The sequence below is a fragment of the Falco biarmicus genome, chromosome 3 (assembly GCF_023638135.1).
Source record: "Falco biarmicus isolate bFalBia1 chromosome 3, bFalBia1.pri, whole genome shotgun sequence".
In the NCBI taxonomy this organism is placed as follows: Eukaryota; Metazoa; Chordata; class Aves; order Falconiformes; family Falconidae; genus Falco; species Falco biarmicus.
Window position 1 is genome coordinate 117,504,783 of NC_079290.1, and position 18,471 is coordinate 117,523,253.

The 18,471-nt window shown below is 49.3% G+C and overlaps 1 protein-coding gene across 1 annotated transcript in view; it reads right to left on the reverse strand.

The window, feature by feature from the left end:
* The window catches only part of CSMD2 (CUB and Sushi multiple domains 2), a 305,956-nt gene that overhangs the window by 113,502 nt on the left and 173,983 nt on the right, over positions 1 to 18,471 (reverse strand). Inside the window, exons 14-19 of the mRNA XM_056332990.1 lie at positions 8,898 to 9,224; positions 6,503 to 6,697; positions 3,750 to 3,888; positions 2,858 to 3,045; positions 2,305 to 2,493; positions 1,931 to 2,047 (exon numbers count right to left, since the gene is read on the reverse strand). Coding sequence (XP_056188965.1) covers positions 1,931 to 2,047; positions 2,305 to 2,493; positions 2,858 to 3,045; positions 3,750 to 3,888; positions 6,503 to 6,697; positions 8,898 to 9,224 — 1,155 coding nt within the window. The remainder of the gene's footprint in view (positions 1 to 1,930; positions 2,048 to 2,304; positions 2,494 to 2,857; positions 3,046 to 3,749; positions 3,889 to 6,502; positions 6,698 to 8,897; positions 9,225 to 18,471) is intronic.

An 18,471-nucleotide genomic window follows, 5' to 3' on the forward strand; every position in this document is an offset into this window, starting at 1 on the left:
CCTCCATCTATCATCTCCTCTCACCCTAACCCTTACCTGGATGTGGAGGTTCCCTGCACCCTCGCAGCCCAGAAAGCCCCCCACGTGCCAGCAGGGGGGCTCTGCCACGCTGCTGTGGCTCAAGGGCACCTGCAGGGAGAGGGACCCCACCGTGCACCGCAGCTCACTTCTAACGAGCTCCTGGAGAACAGCCCTGAAGGAAGGATACCAGCAGGGTAAGGAGAGGGAGGGATCGAACGGAACACAGTACGAACACACTCCTTTCATGAAGGTGAGAGATTCTTCTACACCAAACACTCAACTTCTTTGCTCGGAATCTCACCCTCGCCTACCCAGCACAACCTGATCGGTAAGAAGAGCCAAAGCTCTTGCCTAAAAGGCCTCCAAGTTTTCACTACAGCTAGCTGGATTTACAGAGCAGCTCACAGTTTGGTTTTCTAATCTCCATCATCTGCAGCCAAGGCCAGAATTTTGGAAAAAGCTGACAGGCTTCAGACCGCTGAAGGTAGGACCAGCTTTGCCAAGAGCCGAACACCCAGCTTGTGTCAGTGTGACGGACACGGTGACACGGTCCGGTCCAGGATGCTCAGATCCAGGATGCTCAGATCCAGGGCTGAATTCTTTTGATGATCCAGAACTGCATCACACTGAACGGCTGTAAGGGCTGCACTGTTCCCTGCACTACTGAATAGCCACAGCAGCATCTTTTACAGGACAGGTGACAAAAAGCCCCAACACTTACGCAGACGTATCCCTACTATTTAAAAATACCCCGTGTTTTTTCAAGCCTTGCTTAGCTTGCTTAGAAGACTTTCTTCTGATGCTGGCATAAAAGCCCACAGGCCATCAGAGTTGCACTTTCTCATCTAAAAGCGTGCCTGTTTGCTGCGTGGTGCTCAGCTTGGCTACAGGATAATGCGGTGTCTCGTCAGAGAGCTGCATCCGAGGCACAGTGGATTAATGAAGAGTGGATTGCTGCTACTCAACAGAATACTTTTCACAGCATGCGATGGTTCCCTTAATGCACTGTGCAGTTCATTGACAAGTTTATTCGCTGTAATACAAATGGTATTTGCAAAATTGGCTGATGATGGCTCCAGTCATGCTCGTATCCGCTACGACGAGACCGTTATATAAAGTTACATAAAGGATTTATACCCTTTGTGCTTACCTCAGGCAGATACAGACTGGATCAGGTGAAATTACCTCCTGCCCTCGTGCATACAACTTGCTCTCTAATTGCAAATGATACATTTGCTTCAAATTTTCCCCCAAGACACAAGGTTGGCCTGTGTGCGCAGGAGATTGGGCTGAACAGGTCTGCACTTTGCCTCTGTGCTGGCAATACCCCAGGCTAGCGGGGAAACGAGAGATGAAGAAATAGGACAGAGCTGGGAACCAAGAGCCCGAGTTCTGTCCTGTGTCTGGAAATGATTTACTATGCGCTTCCACTTCGCTGTCGGTAAAATGTTACAGAGATAGTGATCCAGCACCGCAGAGAAAAATAAGGCAGAAAGTACTATCAAGTACTAAACGCTACTGCAGTGTGTTGGTGGCAGCTCCCCTTTCCCCTGGGTGACACTAGTGGCAATGCCAGGTACCCAACCACCTTCCCAGAGGATAACGCTTAAAGGTCTGAAACAGAAAATAACACCCAGCACAGGCTCGCAGATCTGGGGGGTGACAGGACCACCTTTCCCTCTTAATCCTCTCCACTGTAAAACGATTAAGAGATGTAACACCAAAAAACTCTCTGCATCATGTCCAGAGGCAATGTTTGGGTGGCAGCAAGGACGGCAACTGGCCAAGCACGTGGGTACCCGTCATCACGGACAGACGAGCTCCTGGTGCACACGGGGAGTGCTTGTCTCCCACTGACCACCATCCCTCAGTCCATCTCTAAACCCACTCCAAGCTAAAGGTTTCTCACCTTTCCCATGTGATGTTTCTATTGTCCACGTGCAGTTCAAGTTATTTGGATAAAAATCAGGGAAGCCTGGGGATAAGATGGTACCACTGGAACCATGAATGTAACCTCCACAAAGGGCTGGGTGAGGAAATAAAAAAAAAAAAAAAAAAGAAAAAAAAAAAAAGAAAGAATTAGAATTAAATAATTCAAACCCTATCAGCAGCTGGAAGAACATCAGTTCTTCTGAAAGTCAAAACAAAGCCCAACCCATCAAAGCCAAACAAAATGCACAGATCAAGCGGCATCGCCAGCTTTACAATTGCAGCTTTGCTTTTGCAGCAGACGTGCAAACGAAGCGTCTGCCACCTCCTGCAGCTGCAACCTGCACTTCTCACCCTCGCAGCTGGGCAGCGGCCGGCTCCACTGGAAGTTCGGCTCACACTCCAGGGCTTCGCTGTCACTCAGGGTGTAGCCTGAATCGCAGCTGAACGTCACCAGTGCTCCCACGTAGAAATCATTCCCATGACGCTGGCCGTTCACCGGGATGCCCGGATCCAAGCAATGGTCCGACTGGAGCTTCACAGCTATGGCAAACAAACCCACCCGTGTCAGAGCACTGGGAGGCTGCTGCGGGTGCAGCCACGAGCCTGGGGGAAAGCTCTGCTCCCCCTCTGAGCGCAGGCAAAGCCGTACTGGTCATCCCCAAAGGCAGAGGGTGAAACGGACAGGGGGACACAACTCCGCTTCCTAAAATCAGCAATAGTCTGTAGATGCTAAAATAAAACCTAAAATCTCTATTATAACCAAGAAGGGTCAGAAACCAGAACCTGCTACTTCCCTGGCAGCAGCTTCACGCCCCCCGGTCGCTGGCAAAGGGAAGGGTGAGACCCCTGAGCGAGGGCACCGCGTGCCGGAGAGCGCGTAATGACATTGGTGACTTGCACTTACTTTCATATCGGATCTGAAAGCCTATGTCCGAGTGGCTTTTGTCAGTGGTGAAGAGGAGGTAGAGGTAGTTGCTGGTGCTGATGAGGAACTGGGGCACCTGAGTCCCATCATAGACACCTATCAGCGGGGAGGAGTAAGACCGGCCATCTCGCACCTCCAGGGTGTCGTAATTCACCTCCGTCTTAAATCTGAAAGGGACGCAAGAATATGTCTGTGAAAAAACAGCAGTGCTAATTCTGCTTCGTCGCGGTGCTGAGCATGCTCTAACACCCAGGAGGCAGCACAGGCCACCGGGCAACACGCGGGTTCTGCTTCTACTGCCTGAGCATCGTACTGAGAACATGGCATCCCCCCCTACGCGCTTCTGTTTCTTTCTGATCCTTCACCCGCTTCATCTGCTGACACCAAAAAGTCTTTGCAGCAACAAGCATCTTCCGCTGCTTGAACACTCAGCTCAGCTCTCGGACACAGCCCCAGGCTCGGGGAAAGCACAGCCCTGCTCCGACAGCCAGACCCAGGGCCAGATCCTCCCTGGTGCTGCTCCCTGGCAGGCTGAGCATGGGGGAGCGCAGCCCCCCAAAACATCTCCCATGCCTGCCTAAAACAGCCCTGCTAATTAGCAGGCGTTAGTCAAGAGAAGAAGGGGAAAGAAAAAAAAAAAAAAAAAAAGACTGTTTTCCATGATTTCTTCTCGAATGTTAGGTGAATTGTAATGCCTTGCCAGGAGTCAATTAAAAAAAATAAATAAACAAAAAGAAGGAGAGCTCCTCGCTGGCAAACACAACTGAGCAGCTCGTACCCTTTTCCTCCGGGGGTGGCCACAACCCAACGCTGCTGGAACCACCGCAAACAACCCCAAACCAGAACCTTTTGAGAAGCCCAGGGTGAGCACCTGTCAAACGTGATCTTGATGGGGTAGCCCGGCTGGGCTTCTATGACCCACGCGCAGCTCAGCGAGTCCTTGTAGAAGCCAGGCCAGCCGGGGGACAGGATGGTTCCGCTGGGCGCTGTCAGGTGGCCCCCGCAGGGCGCTGGGGACAAGCAGAATGGCACAGTTCAGGCGAAGAGCATCATGGCAAGCAGCGGCACGGTGGGACATACTCCCCCGCCAGGCAGCACTGGCCCGCCAGGCAAGAGCTCTCATGCACTTTTGTTTCTCGCGTGTTATACAGGTGTGTGTAACTGTATATATACAGATTTATAAATATATATATATTTATATTTATTTACCATTCTATTTAGACAGCACTTATTCTCACCCCTAGACCTTCCTCACAGGGAAGGTAAAGAGCATGGGCTTGAACCTGGCCCAGCAAAGCTGCTGTCCCCCCACCGACGAGTCAGCCCGTGGCAGAAGTCACATCATCACCGCTTCTCTATATGTATATATACAGCTGTGTATAATTCTGTATATATACAGATATACAGAACCAGATGGAAGAACAACACCAGCTGGTGAGAAATGGCCTTTTCAGCTTAAACTGAGGACGTAGCAGCCTGCTGCTGTCTCTGTGGGAGTCAGTAGCCTGACCTTGTGCAGTGGCTCTAAGGGGACAAGGTATAATAATAATTATTAGATATAAAAGCAGAGAAAACTGCAAGGTCAGTTTGCATTTCAGTAGCGGCAGGTAGCAGAAAATCTTTCATATCTGTGGTAATTGAGTCATGTCTTTTCTACCACCAGGGACATCACAAGACTATGGCGTTTATTCCACATTGTGGTCCCTTGTGCCACCAGCAGAAGCTGAAGGCATATTATTATCTTTTCTGGAAAAAGGATACTAGATCTGATGGACCAGAGGTATAAAATCCTATAACCCTAAATAACTGCAGTGTATTGTCCTCTAAAAAATGAAATTGGATGGAAAAGTGCGTCTGCTTCTGTGAGTTTGCGCTCCCCCTGCTCAGCACTTTGCAGGATTCATCACCCAGGTGCTTCTTCATGTCCTGCTAAGCCACCGGTGCGGGTCACCTACGTACGTCTGAGCCTAAACCCCCTCGCTGCTCATCTGAAGGATGCCAGATGAAAGTCAATTGATCTCAACTGGATCCAAACCAATTATTTTTGAACAAGAAGCTCCTTTCTACCCCAAAACTACAGAATTTCCTGCCAGGACTTCTATCAGTCTTTCAACTCTTCTTTTAGGTCTCCTTCTTTCCCATTAATTTTTCCAAGCACTGCACAGTACTTTAGATCTATATACTTCCTCCTTGTTTAAAAAGGCTAATTAAAACGTACACTTAACTGAGTGCATACTGAAGGGTGAGTCAAAGAAATCACCACTGTGATCACAGAGGAAAAAAGCCCAAGTTAATGGTGTAAGGTTATCAAAGCTTCCGAAGCTAAGAGTTGATTAAAAGTGTATTAGCTCATATATGTTTCCCTTCTACGCTTAAAAATACATAAACTTAAAGGCTCGTGCTTGTGAAAGTAATGGAAACCTTGAATCGTCAAACCTACAGACATCTTATTGTCAGCTGCTTCCAAAAGAAAAATTATACAAGAGCACTAAAAAGCCCAGCTTACTATATAAAAGTTATTGAGCACAACTGACACCTTCCTCTTCTAGTCTGAAAGACAAAGGACTAGATTGCGCGATTGCTGCTGCTCATCCGCTTGAACAATGCATGACCAACTACTGACATTATTTCTCACTATTCCAGTACTATTTCTCAATAGCACAGTACTTATTATTCCAATTGCTGTAAATACCAGTGCAGGGCATCGCTTTCCTGAGAACAGAGGGCAAAGGGAGACTTTTCACTTCTAATGAGCTCCTTCTTCACTTCTTTTTTTCCACAGTAGAAGCTTTAAAGGGTTAGGAAAAAAAGCTCTGAAATCTGTGTCAAAGCCTTTCGTTCAGCCCACCCCCCAGATTGCTGGGTGGGCTATCACAGCCGTCGTGGCAAAGGGATGTAAATGCCAAATTTCTGGCTCTCGACTGCCAGCGTCCATGAGACAGGACTGATGCACCACGCTGACAAAGACACGCTGACGGTACGTGTACGTGTACCAACGTTTGCAGCTGCGAGTTCGCTTTTCACAGCAAAGATCTGTACCTTTTGCCTCCTTCATAATTCTACAGATTTTACATGTATCAAAAATCAGGAGAGAAGAAATATCGCCCTGTACCTTCCATCCTCTGTTCTTTAATTCCCTTTGTGACAAGAGTAGCAGGGAAGCTTTTAGTCATCAGTCAATCAAAGCCTTTTATTATTGTCATTAGAAAAAATACCTGTTGCAACCAGAACTCGGCTAATGAAAATAATCCCCAGTGTTCATTTCACACAAAAATAGGAAACAAACCAAGTTCAGTGCTCAGTGATGACTGGACTGGTACCTTCCCCTAAGCAAACTCTTCTGTGCAGATGACACCTTCCAGCGATTTGTAAAAGCCGTAATGGAGAAGCTGAGGGTAAGAACTGAAGTCCAACAGTCCTTTGGCTCTAAGCAACAAATGCCTCCGCCCATATGATGGCAAACGGCTTCCTACAGAGCCAACGCCATACACCATCGCTACGGGTTATCTGACTGGAACCTAAACAGGACTCTTATCCTTTTTCCCAAAAGGCTGCAAACACCAGGGGCTCGCCCTCCCTCCAGGCTGCCCGTGCAGACTAGTAGGAAGGACGGTCAAACGGTACCTTCACATCTGAGCACTGCATTGTTCCAGACCACATTGCCTTCCTTCAGGATGCAGGTGATGGTTTCTGAGCCGTGGGTCCGAATGAAGCCCTCGTCGCACAGGAAGGACACCGAGCTGCCGAGCTGCAGGCTGTCCCCAAAGCGCTTCCCGTTCACCGGCACGCCAGGATCAGGGCACTCGTTATGCCTGAAGGCTAAGAAGGAACGAAAAGAGAACAGTGAGTAACTTGTTTCCCCCTCCTCTGTCCAATTCAGAATTAAGTACGTTGGACCACAAACTTGGGAATTAATATTTTCGTGGGTTTTCTGTGTAGGCAGCACTTATTCTCGCCCCTGGACCTTCCTCACAGGGAAGACTAAACAGCCTGGGCTTGAACCTGGCCCAGCAAGGCTACTGTCCCCCACACGGACGAGCCACCTGTGGCAGAAGTCCCGTCGCCACCGCTTCTCTAAACGGCTAAGGCACCAGGTATGTGTCCCCACCACTCGGCTTCCCAGCTGGCTGAAGTCACTGAGGTTTTTCTGTTCCCTCCCCCTACTGCAAGTGCTCATTTGCAACCTGACAGAGGAATTACAGGGATTAAAAGATGAGATTAAAACCGTTTGCATCCAGGGGGTGCTGAGATGAAGCAGGAACAGGGGCCAGAAATGAGCCTGCAGAACAAAATGATCTCCTTAACCATCTCTCAAGCATGAAAACACACAAATACTCATAACGGAGGAAGATTTCTAAAGATTCCGCAGTGCATGCATCTGCATAGAGGGAACGTAAATTAACCATTAATGAGACAAAATGAAAGCTTTAAGGCTCTGCAGTTAAAAGTAAGGGTCCTCTCAGCACGCTCTGTGACCGACTGCCACGTAGCCCCTGACCTCGCTTGTCATCGTTCCTAGGACGAAACAAAGGACTCGCAGCAATTGCCTTTCTAGGTGTTGCAAAGCCGCACGTGGACTTGCAGCCCCACGGCTGTTTAAAGCCCTGCCCTTTGCCAGCAGCTAGAAACCAGGCTGGCCAACAACCAGAAAGCAAGCCTATAGCCTTAACTCCCCATTAAGTGCATAATTATGTGCTGTATCTTCATCTGCTGGGAGGTGGTCTTCAGAGATGAGCAGTGTATTAATGATTAAAGCCTCCAGATTAATTACACACACATGCTTTTAGTATCTTTAATGCACCTGACCAAATTCATACGAGTTCTGGATTTCTGACAAAGCGTTGTTACTCTTATAATATCTTGTTATGTGCACTGCTGAGGGGGAAAACACAGGCTGCATCTGTTCCTCATGCTCCGTATCCATCCCTGGCAGCGCTACATCGTCTCCTCTCTCATCCCTAAACTGAAGGGAGGGATGGCAAGGTCTCCGAGAGACTCGGGAGCTCCCTTTTGGTAGTTAAAGCAGTCAGAACAGATTAACTCACGCATACGTAAAGAGCCATTTACAACAACAAAAATCTGCTTTTAAAAGTGTCTTCCTACAGGGGACGGCCGCAACTCCCAACGCAGGTGGGTCAGGGCTGGGAGCTGCGTGCTGGCGGAGAGCACCCGCGTTTCTGGACGAGGTGTCTCGGTCCCGGCTACGTGATGCCACCATACCCGAGCTACTCCATCGGATGAGCCTCCAGCCTGCGGTAGTGTGGCAAGCGATTCCATAAGACCTCCAGTTTATTTTTATTTATTTAGTTAGTTTTAGTTTTAAATAGAGGATTTGCAATCATAGCTAGAAAGGCTATTAATTTAGCTGTGCCACTAAAGGCTATTACAACAAAGTCATTTATCAGTTCTGCTGAATAGGTTTAATAACGCTCTTTAGAAAATTATAGGACAATACGAGGATAAAATTACCGTAGCATTCATTTGAGATTTGAAGACTGGACTTAACGTGAGGCCCAAAACTATCTGCAGGGCTTTCAAGGCTTTCGATTGTAAGACATTGCTACGTATTTTCCTTTATCTTGCAAGCCTTGCATGCTTTCACGTGTCCGCTGACAAAGACAGTGCTGCCTGACGAACCCAACCATCCAAGACCTAAGAGCTCTTCCTGATGTGCACCGAGCTGTCCGCACCTCCAGAATGGGGTTAAACCCCCACCACACAGCGAGCTGCGGGCTGACGGGAGATCCCGGGCTGCTCCGTGGACAGATAAACCAGGGCCAAACTGGTTTCCCTCACCCCCACCGGCCAACACAAACTTACAGCCAGGAAGAACCTGTGCAACCAGCTCTAAGCTCGACACCAATCCTCGATTTCCCAACTGCAAATCCAAAGCGATCCCTAATTTTCAGGCTTACTCTGGAACAGCAATGGTTTTAGCAGGATCAAGCTCTTGCCTGCTAGTCTCCAACAAGAAATCAGAGTTTGAAACGAAAAGCAGAAAGAAGGATTGGGCACTTACTGGTGAAGGTTATGTTGAAGCCCCTCTTCTCCATGGAGTGGTCGGTCTGGAACTCCAGTCTGGCTACGTGACCGCTGCTGGTCAGGGAGGAGGGGATCTGGTTTCCCGAGAAGGTCCCCAGCACTGGAGATTCAGCAGTGCCACCGTCCTTCACGGCTAGGAAATCAAACTGGGGCTCCACGTCAAAATCATTGAAAGCCAAGTGAATGCGGCTCTCGGGTTTAGCTATAATTAACCAAACGCAGTGCAAGCTGCTTCCGTATTCTTCCGGGTAATTTGGTGACAGCACAATCCCAGATGGGGTGGTGAAGTTGAAAAAGCAGGAAACTGCAATAAGAAATCACCATCAATCATGCAGCACGGTGTTCCCACAAGCTGCTCCGCCACGTTTCCCCCTCCCCCTTAGCCCCTGGGCTGGGTGATTCCTGCAAATTCCCGATGGCTTTGCTTCTCAGAGACATTAAGGAAAAGAAGGGCTCAGTGCTCCATTCACTGCTAGATGTCAGTGATTTATTTCCAGGGGGAAGGAGTGCCTCCAAAGCAGCCTCCAGCCCCGGCTGTTGTTGGGTTGCCATTCCCCAGCCCGGCACAGCACCTTTTCCAGCAGCACGCTCTGCGCCACGCAGCACACGTTTCTTTTACCGCGGCAAGAAAACGTCACTCAGGTGGGTGAGGATTTGGTATTTTGCAGGTGAATTCTCCTGCACCTCTCAGAGAGAAAGCCACACTAGAGCCAAATGCGTGACTGCAGCTAGCGCAGCGTAAATTTAGCATTCAACCAGTCAGGCTTTGTAGCATCATCTTCCATCGTGGCTACAAACCTGCGCATCCCACAAAACCCGCGGTAAGGAATCAACTGTGCTGTTGGCTCACGCAGACCTCCAGGCTCCTCTCCCGCTATCCGTATCCCAGCAATTCTGAGTGCAGCACAGACTTTTCAGGATTTGCTTAAGGAAAACTGCACGTCTGGCTCGCCTTGCCCTTTGCTAAATGCACTTTTCAGCCATGCCTCAACCGATGCGACTGCACCCGGGCAGTCCCACTGCACTTAAACTCCTTGCATTCAGACTATGCCCGTCCTATTAAGTACTTAATTTATTTGCATTAAATATTTGACCAGTACAGTCAACCCCTTTGCAAAGGAGCCGTCAGTCAATTTGCCTTTCTCTACCTCCTTGGGCAGCTGTTCAGACCTGTGCCAAACAAGCCCTGAAAAACGAAGGCTGCCGTTTGGTTTCGGTAGTGACTTTGCTGCGCTGGGCGAGGAACAGCTTCCAAGAACCTTCCCAAGCCTACTCCAAGTGCCAGGAGCTTGGGACAACTCGGAGCAAGGGTTGGCAGGCTGGGACCTGCAGCCCAGGTGTAGGGGACGATCCCCTTCCCATTGGAAATAAATCACTGACTTCTGCTGGGCTAGCGTGTTATCAAAGAGAGGCATCAAACCGGACTGCCATTCCCATGAAAATAAGTAAAACTGGTCTTAAAATGAAGTTGAGGGGAAGAGTGCATATGAAAAAAAACATCTTTAGCTCTCCAGGGTTTTCAATATATACTGTATTTCAGCTGACAAGGTCCATTAATTTGAAAAAGCAAGGCTGTCTTTTAAGTGGTACCTACCCCATGGCTTTCACTATTTTACGTATGGATGCTTTACTCATCTTTTCCCCCACCACCCCCCTTGGTAAAATCCATTACTTGGAACATATATCTCACTAATTCCTGGGAAAAGGACTTCGCACACAGGATGAGACTGGTTTTAGTTTGGCATTTATGCAATTATTTGGTTCAATGCTCACCCTCCCTTTGTTATTTTCCCTCTGTCTTCCTTCAACACTTAATGGTTTCAGATCAAATAAGATGGACGTTGCCATGACGTTATCAAGGCTAAGAGCTACACAATCTATTTCCTGCTCTCAGCAACAAAGAGAACAGATTAAAGAGAAAACAAACTGCAAAATATCCTCAGGATTTCGGTTCTTTACTAGATGCTGAAATATCAAGGGATGCTGTCAAATAGTTCTGTCAGCATCATCTTGGTATAATCTGCCTAGAAATACTTATTGAAAACAAATGCATTCACATATAGAGAAACATCTCAGCAGTAGGAACCCCTCACAGGAGCTAGGTATCTCATGAAAAATTTTAAATCTGAGGTGGTAAATTAGCATTCATACAGGACCTACAGCATCACACCGCCAGCAACAGAGAGGTGCAGTTGCTAGCGCAGCTATTACGGCACAGCGCTGCTGGCTCATTTCAGGAAATAAGAACAAAGAACTTGCTGACAAATGAAAGCAAAGCAGAGTGAGGCAAGAATATAAAATTAACCTTGGCTAGATAAAACAAAATGACAGATTAAAAAGTAACAGATAAAAAAAAAACCAACACAACAACAACAAAACAACCGCCCAAAGGTCTCCGCTGCAGGGAAGTAAATGACATATTTGACTTTCCATGAAATAACAAGTGTCGCAGACGGCCAAGGTGCTGGCTGGGGGACAGAGGCCACTGTCCCACACATCCAGATCCCATGGCCGGGGCAGGGTACCACAAAATCTGCTCGGTGCAACGGGGAGCTCGGCATCGCCTCCCAGCGCAGCACATCCTACCCAGGAAGCCACAGCTGATCCAGAAGATTTGTTAACAAGATCACAGTGTCTGTGACAGGAAGATTTTCTGTATCTTTTTAAGCAGGAGAGGTCTGTCTTCAGCATGGAAGGGGGGTTTTGGCCTGGGGCTGCACTGGCTGGCAGCGGGATCCACGTCAGCCTCTCTGCTTTCTCAGAAGGGCTTTGCCGGGCACTTGGATAAAAGCAGAAGGTGATTAAAAATATGTCACAGACAGCGAAACGCACTACCAGAACGAAGATGATGGCCCCCAAGAAAGGCAGAGGACAGCTGAGCGTTACCTGCCTCGTACTGCTTTGTGCATCCGAGACAGTCGGGGACAAAGTGTCCCCGAGGAGCCACCGGTCCCTGGAAATATGACAGACAGAGGCCAGCCCTGCCGCCGGCTGCCTGTCCGTCAGGATCGCCGAGTTAGCAACGTCTGAGGCCTTGGGCCTCAGAGACTGAAATTAATATTTATGATCAAGAAATTGAGGTGGAAATTAGTATTTATTACCGTTGTTCTTAAATGTTACGCGAGGATGTTTCATTGTGTGCACAGCACAGGTCTGAATTTATAACCCTATACTGATCTTTGTCAATAATTATTATGACCGATCAAGTACTGCAAAAGCAATAAGAAAAATCTCTGTGTTAAGTACAGCAGAAAAAACCCACAACAAAACTCAGCAGAAGCAGAGCACCTACCAAAGCCGACGAGACCCACACCACTACTGAGTACAAGGTATTTACTCAAGTCATCACAAACATCGAGATTCTGCCCTCGGAGGAGTAAAGTGGTGAGGAAATCGCTCTTTGCTTCTTGTCTTAGAACGTCGGGTGGGACGTACAGCCCCACGCGTGCGATGCTCGCGGCTCAGCGGAGCACGGAGGCACGCGCCCGCGGTGCAGCAGCACGGCTGCTCGCCTCTGCAGCCAGCCAGGAGCAATTTCTGCGTTTGCCTGGTCAGCCAAAACACAACTTGCTTCTCTTCTGCCTTCAAAAGCTCCTGCCTCCTCACAGACCATCTCGCTTCTGCTGCCAGGCGTGCCCGGTGGCCCCCGCCGCTGCCTGAATCCAGGGCTGATCCCGGGGAGAGGGCACCCCTGCAAGGCACGGGAATGGGAAAGGCACCCCGTTCAGGAGCCGAAACCCAAGCATGAAACCACTGTAATAATTTCAGTCTCCATGGAAACAATAAAAAGAAAATCCTGACTTCTTGCTCAGCTTTTCGGTATCATTCCCGCAGCCTCTCACCACTTGGGAGAGAGCTTAAAGACAGTAACAGGCTTTCTGCCCTACCTTTCCTTTTCAAAAGGATCCCTCCTCCGGGCATAGCTTGGTGATGGACTGGAAAAATAGGACCTCAGCAGGAGCCTGGTTACTAAGTGGCACGTCTCGCTCGGGGAAGTGTACAGCCCAAAGAGCTAACAATGCTGGAAGCTCCGGGCACCGCAAAATACAAAATACATTTTGTATTTCCCACTTTCTGTATCTGTTCTTTCCATAAACACATCTGCACCACAACACGTTTTTCCTTCTTAAAACCCTGAGGCACTGGGAAGGCAAGCGGGAGGCGAGGGAAGGGCTCTAGAGCAAAGAGTAACTGGGAAAACTTTTGGTGTGTGTGTGTGTGTTTCAGAGCAACAAACTCTTCGGCTTGGTCTGATGGAGCAGTTGTCACCGCCAGCACGCGGCTGAGCAGGTATATTAAAAAGAAGGAAAAATAGGGAGGTTTTGGGTACCAGATCTTGAAAGAAAATATCAGCTGTGAACTTAACATAGATGGTAGAGGACCCTCCACACGACAGAGCGCTACGACACGAAAGTTGGTTTCCCTCCTACCCACACAGAGCAGAAGCAGCGGTCGGGTCACTAGGAGGAATTTTCTTAAACTTACTGGAAGACGCTGCTCCACGCTAGGACAGTGTTGGGCTGCTTGTCTGCCAGGGTTTCTGCAGCCATCTGTCATTCCGGAGGTGCTCCAAGGCTTCTGCACGAAGACGAGCTCCTTTCCCGTGTGCTTATTTATTTTCAGCAGAACTCCCCCCCCTCCCTGCACTCTCCCTCGGGAATCGGTGGCAGCATCCACAAGGCGACAGAAGCCTAATTGCTGCTTTTTGGCAAAAGCCCCAAAGTGGTGCAGTGCTCTTGTTATGTACCTTCTCCTTTCTGCTCCTCCGGGGTTTAGCCCAGCATCCTCCCTCCGCTGCAGCGCTCAGCGCCGGCTGCCAACTGCTGCAACGCATCCATCTCCTGCAGCTGGGAGCTGCTCACGCCGCCGGCCAGGACCTGCCTCTCCACACCGTCCCACGGTCTCGGCACACCGCGCGCAGGAAGGATGAGTGCCGGAGCACCCGGCGGCTGAGGCGCCCCCGAAGCGTGTCACGGCCGGGGGGCGAGGGCAGCTGCACACTGGTGATGAAGTGCAGCAGAGGCGGCGCCAGCAGGTTCAACCACACGCGAAGCGAAGCTCGGGCGGAGCAAGAGAAAGAGCCTGAGGGATAAACTTGCCACACATCAACTCCACCTGCAAACTGGAAATGTCCCATTGCAGCTTTCTCGAACCCCAACCCCACACGTAAAGCGTTCAGGTACGACAAGGCAGGGGCGAGGGGACTCCTCTGCAGAGCAGATGGAAGGTGGCAACGGAACATACACCACAGTCCCGTTTTCTGGATATAGAAAGGGGACAGGGACAACCTCCTCACCTGATAAAACCAGTGAGCATCATTTCAGATTCAGATTCATGTAAAGAGAAGCGACCTGCCACGCTAAGCGATTGCTGTCAGGAACGGGGACAGATGCCTTGGCAGAGGACAGCTCGTTTATAGCAGCATGAAACCCTATCAGGGTAACAGTTCGACTGATTCAAGCAGGAAAATAACAAGCATGGAGAGAACCCAACGCACAGCATCCCACCGAGGAGCGCTGAGAGCAGCTCTGGTGAGCCGCCTGCGCTGCCACGGGGCCCAGCACCCCCCCTGGGTCCCCCCCACAAGCTCTGCTCCCTCTGCAGCAGAAGCATCCCTGCGGAGCACGTGAGAGCTGGCCACATCTGCTGGATCACCCACCCCCCTCACCCCACCCTGCAACCTCCCCGCTGACCCAGGCGGTCCGCAGCGGACCCCCGAGCCCCTAACAACCCGTTGGAAACCAGGAGAACACACGGAGCAGCAGCTCGCAGGAGGAGAATTCCCTCTGGCTTTACGACTGCTAGAAAGAACTCACTGGAAAAGTAACACCGAGGAGCAAACAGGCTCTGGTCTGATCCAGGGGGATGTCAGTTTTCCTCAGATGGAGACCCCAAGGGAAACTCGGCGTTGTGGCGTGCTGGAAGGCGCACAGCTCATTTGCGACAGCTCTCAAGGAGGAGCAGAAGGGACCGGTTAAGCAGCCCTCTTATAAAGTCACAGAGAGGGACACGGAAAACTTTCATCTGGGTTCCACCAAAACAATGCCTGGGTAGTTCATGGGGGACAATTAAACCCCCATTCATTGTCATTAAGAAGGTGCTTAAGTGCATTCCTGCCTAGCACAGCACTTCAGCATCCACGTCTACTTAAGCAAACATTTACATCGCGGCACTTTCATAAACTGCAATGCAGAACAGGGGCTTCGAGGGAAAGCGCCCTGCTTAAAATTAAGAAGGGAATGGTCTTACATGGCTGCAACCATGAAACAAGGTTGTTAACAAAAGCTACAAATCCCACATGCATACAGAGATCACGGTAATCCTGCCTTCATTTAATTTGCTTCCCTTCCTGCCAGGGACAGACTGGATCCCGGCGGCTCAGGGGACCGGGCTGAAGATAAGGAGCATTTCCCCGCCGATGTGCTGCTCTGAAGCCAACCCCGATCAAGGGCCAGCACAAGGTGGTAAAGGGTCCTGAAGGACACCCATCTGTTGCACAAATGCAGCAACCATCCAAGCCCCGGGATGTGGCTCCCCGGGCAGCCAGCCCGTTTCTCGGCAGCTTCCAGCCGCACGAACCCGGGATGCGACCGGCTGCTTGGCGGAGGTCAGAGCGGACACGTTTGGGTAGGTGAAGGTTAGCGACCAGTGCCCTCTCCCAGCTCGTCTGGCAGCGATAATTACCGTCTCTCTCTGCCATTAGATCTGGAAATTGTATCAGGGTGCTTCATAAAAGCATCAATCAAACAATAAACCCCCCCAACATGGCAAAACAGCTTGGAAATAAAAATTAATAGAATCCCTACGTTTCTTCCAAAATCCACTAAAAGCAACGGCATCTACCAGCAGATAAACAAGTCCAATATTAGCTAGAAAACCTGTTTACAGCAGGAGGGAGAAACATTTTGTGAGTTAACATCAACTGTTCCATCAGCAGTGCAAAAAGGAAGAGGAATTAAGAATAAAAGAAATAATATGAAGAGCACACAAAGGACCAGGTTTCATCAGAAGAGCGAGAGCCAATGCTACAGTTCTAAAGTAAAAAAAAAAACCCTCCCTTATAATGACAGAAGTATCAACTGCTTTAAGGAAATCTTTCTGGAATTTCTGATTAAAGAATTATTGGACAATAAAGAATCATTCCAATCATCTTAACCATCTGCCTCCTTAATACAGACGATAAAACAATTCCTGGTTCCTACAGATCTCCATAAAGGAGTATCCAAACTCAATTTATGAATGTTTAGGTATGGAGAATCCATCACTGCCTTCAGTAGGCTGCTCCAAGGGTCAACTACTCTCTCTGTTAAAAAGCTATTATTTTTAAAAAGGCAAACGATGCTTTTCTCATTGCTAAATTAAGAGACACACTTTTATCAAAATTACTCTTTGTAGGGAAGTCCCACAGGTTGCTGAGAACAGTGGGCAGGAAAAGAGAAGAAAGAAAGAAAAAGAAAACAACGGCCAACGGCCAACTTAATTTAGAACGAAGTGAAGACACTGTCAAGTAAAATAAAATCACATGGTTCTGTTCCGTATGTTGCTGGGAAAAATACCTACTGCACTTTGCACATGCAGCTGCTAATCCTGAATGTTTGTGCACGCAAAACGCTCGCCATCAGCTCAGAGCTAAAGCCTGCAATCTTTACAAAGATTATTCAGCAGGTATAATAGGCCAATACGGGATTAACAAAAACCCAGGAGTAATTACCACTAAGGAGAAGAGAGATTTTATCCTGCTATTAAGGAAAAGCAGACGGTCAAAAGACTGGGGAAACCCCCAGGATGGTAACCCCTCCGAAGGGGTGCGTGGGGCGACTGCGTGCCCTGGGCCTAGCTGAGCTGTTGCTGGAGCCAACTCAAAGGCATCTCCCAGCAACGCAAAGGATGCTCAGTTCGGTCTGAGAGAGCCAACGCACCGTTTGCAGCAAGGCAGCCCAGCTCTGCAGCGTTCACGGGCGCAGCGCTGCTTCTGCCCCGCATGCCGGCACGTCCCAGCACCCGTGAGCAATGGGTGCGGGGAAATGGGCTGCGGTTGGGGCTTTCAAGGGAACAAGAAGGGAAGAAAGCGTAACATCTGCTCCAAAGCCAGAGAACACCACACACAATTTAACATAATTTCAATTGGAAATGCTTTGGGAAATGCCTTCTGCTCTGTTTAGAGGAATATTATGCATGCCTACCGCTCCAAGCAGGTCTGTAATGCAAAGAGAGCTTATGATAACACAACAAAAAGCAAGTCACTGGAAACTAATGAGGATCCTAAAGCAAGACCAAAAGCCCTGTAACAGCGATCAGCTCAAGAAGGAGTCCAGGAGTACTCTGAAACAGCACAGCTCACATCGCAGCCCCTCCACTTAAATGCACACACGGATATATACATACGTACACGGGCGCACATATGTATCGCCAGCCTCTGTGGAGTTGCAGTCAAGCGACGCCAAAAAAATACCCCTCAGTTCAGGGCAGAAACCTCCTCCCCCAAGTCTGCTTGATGCACTGCAAGCAGAACATAGGCACCGCTTCACTTCTCTGTGTTCGTTACCTTCAGAACACGACGGGTCCGGAAAACTCGCAGTTTGCCAGTCTGAGATCAACGAACTAAACTTGTATCTGAAAATATGTTGTTTTCAGAAATTCCCCTCCCAGAGCAACTGCGACCCAGAGGACAGTTAGAACAAGGCAAAAGCTTTGCCTTTGTTGAGTGAGATGGTTACAAATGACGTATATTGTCAGGATAGTTTACGGCATAATTATCTACCACGTCAGATGACGGCGCTGATTGGCGCAAGGCAACCCTCCAGCTGTAGGTGCAGGACTGAAAACTCAGGAGTTGTAGGTGACAGACCCACCAGGGCAGGGCTGCAGGCAGGAGGAGGAGGAGGAGGGGAGCGAAGCTGCTGGAGAAGGGTAGCAAAGCACCTCATGAGACTGAACTGCTGCAGAAAACCCCTGGGCGCACCCTCCCCCCGCAGAGGGGGTGTCAGTCCCCCCCCCCCGTCTGTTGCAAGGAAACATAAACCTCGTGAAACAAATCTTTGGTCATAGAAAATGTTTTGTAGTGGGGCTCTCTGTTGCAATAGTCCACATAAAATCGGGTAATGAGTTTCTCCCTACTACACATGACTATGTTTAAACAGTAATTCCAACCATGAATTTGAAAGTTATGGCACTACTGAAACGCCCTGCTCCCCGACTAGGTCCATCCAGACTTTCATCATCATTCTCACTGCAGTAACTGAACAACTCACCGGCTTCCCGTTATAGCTGCAATTATGGGCTGGTTCCCCGCTCATAGGCTTAATAATCTCCTCTGCCACAGGTAACTGTAGACTCCAGTTTGAGTATTACATCCCTTATGAGTTCCTACCATCAGAGCACAAACTTCATCAAAGTAGCACAATGGTTTTCCTTAGGTAACATTTATCTGCAGGACACCTCCGAAGCCCACGTTGCTGCCCTTCAAGACTTCGGGATAACTGAAGCAGCTCTTGGTACCCCTTCGTAGCTCCGCACGAAAGCTACGGCTCAGGTTAGCCTGGGTTACAGAA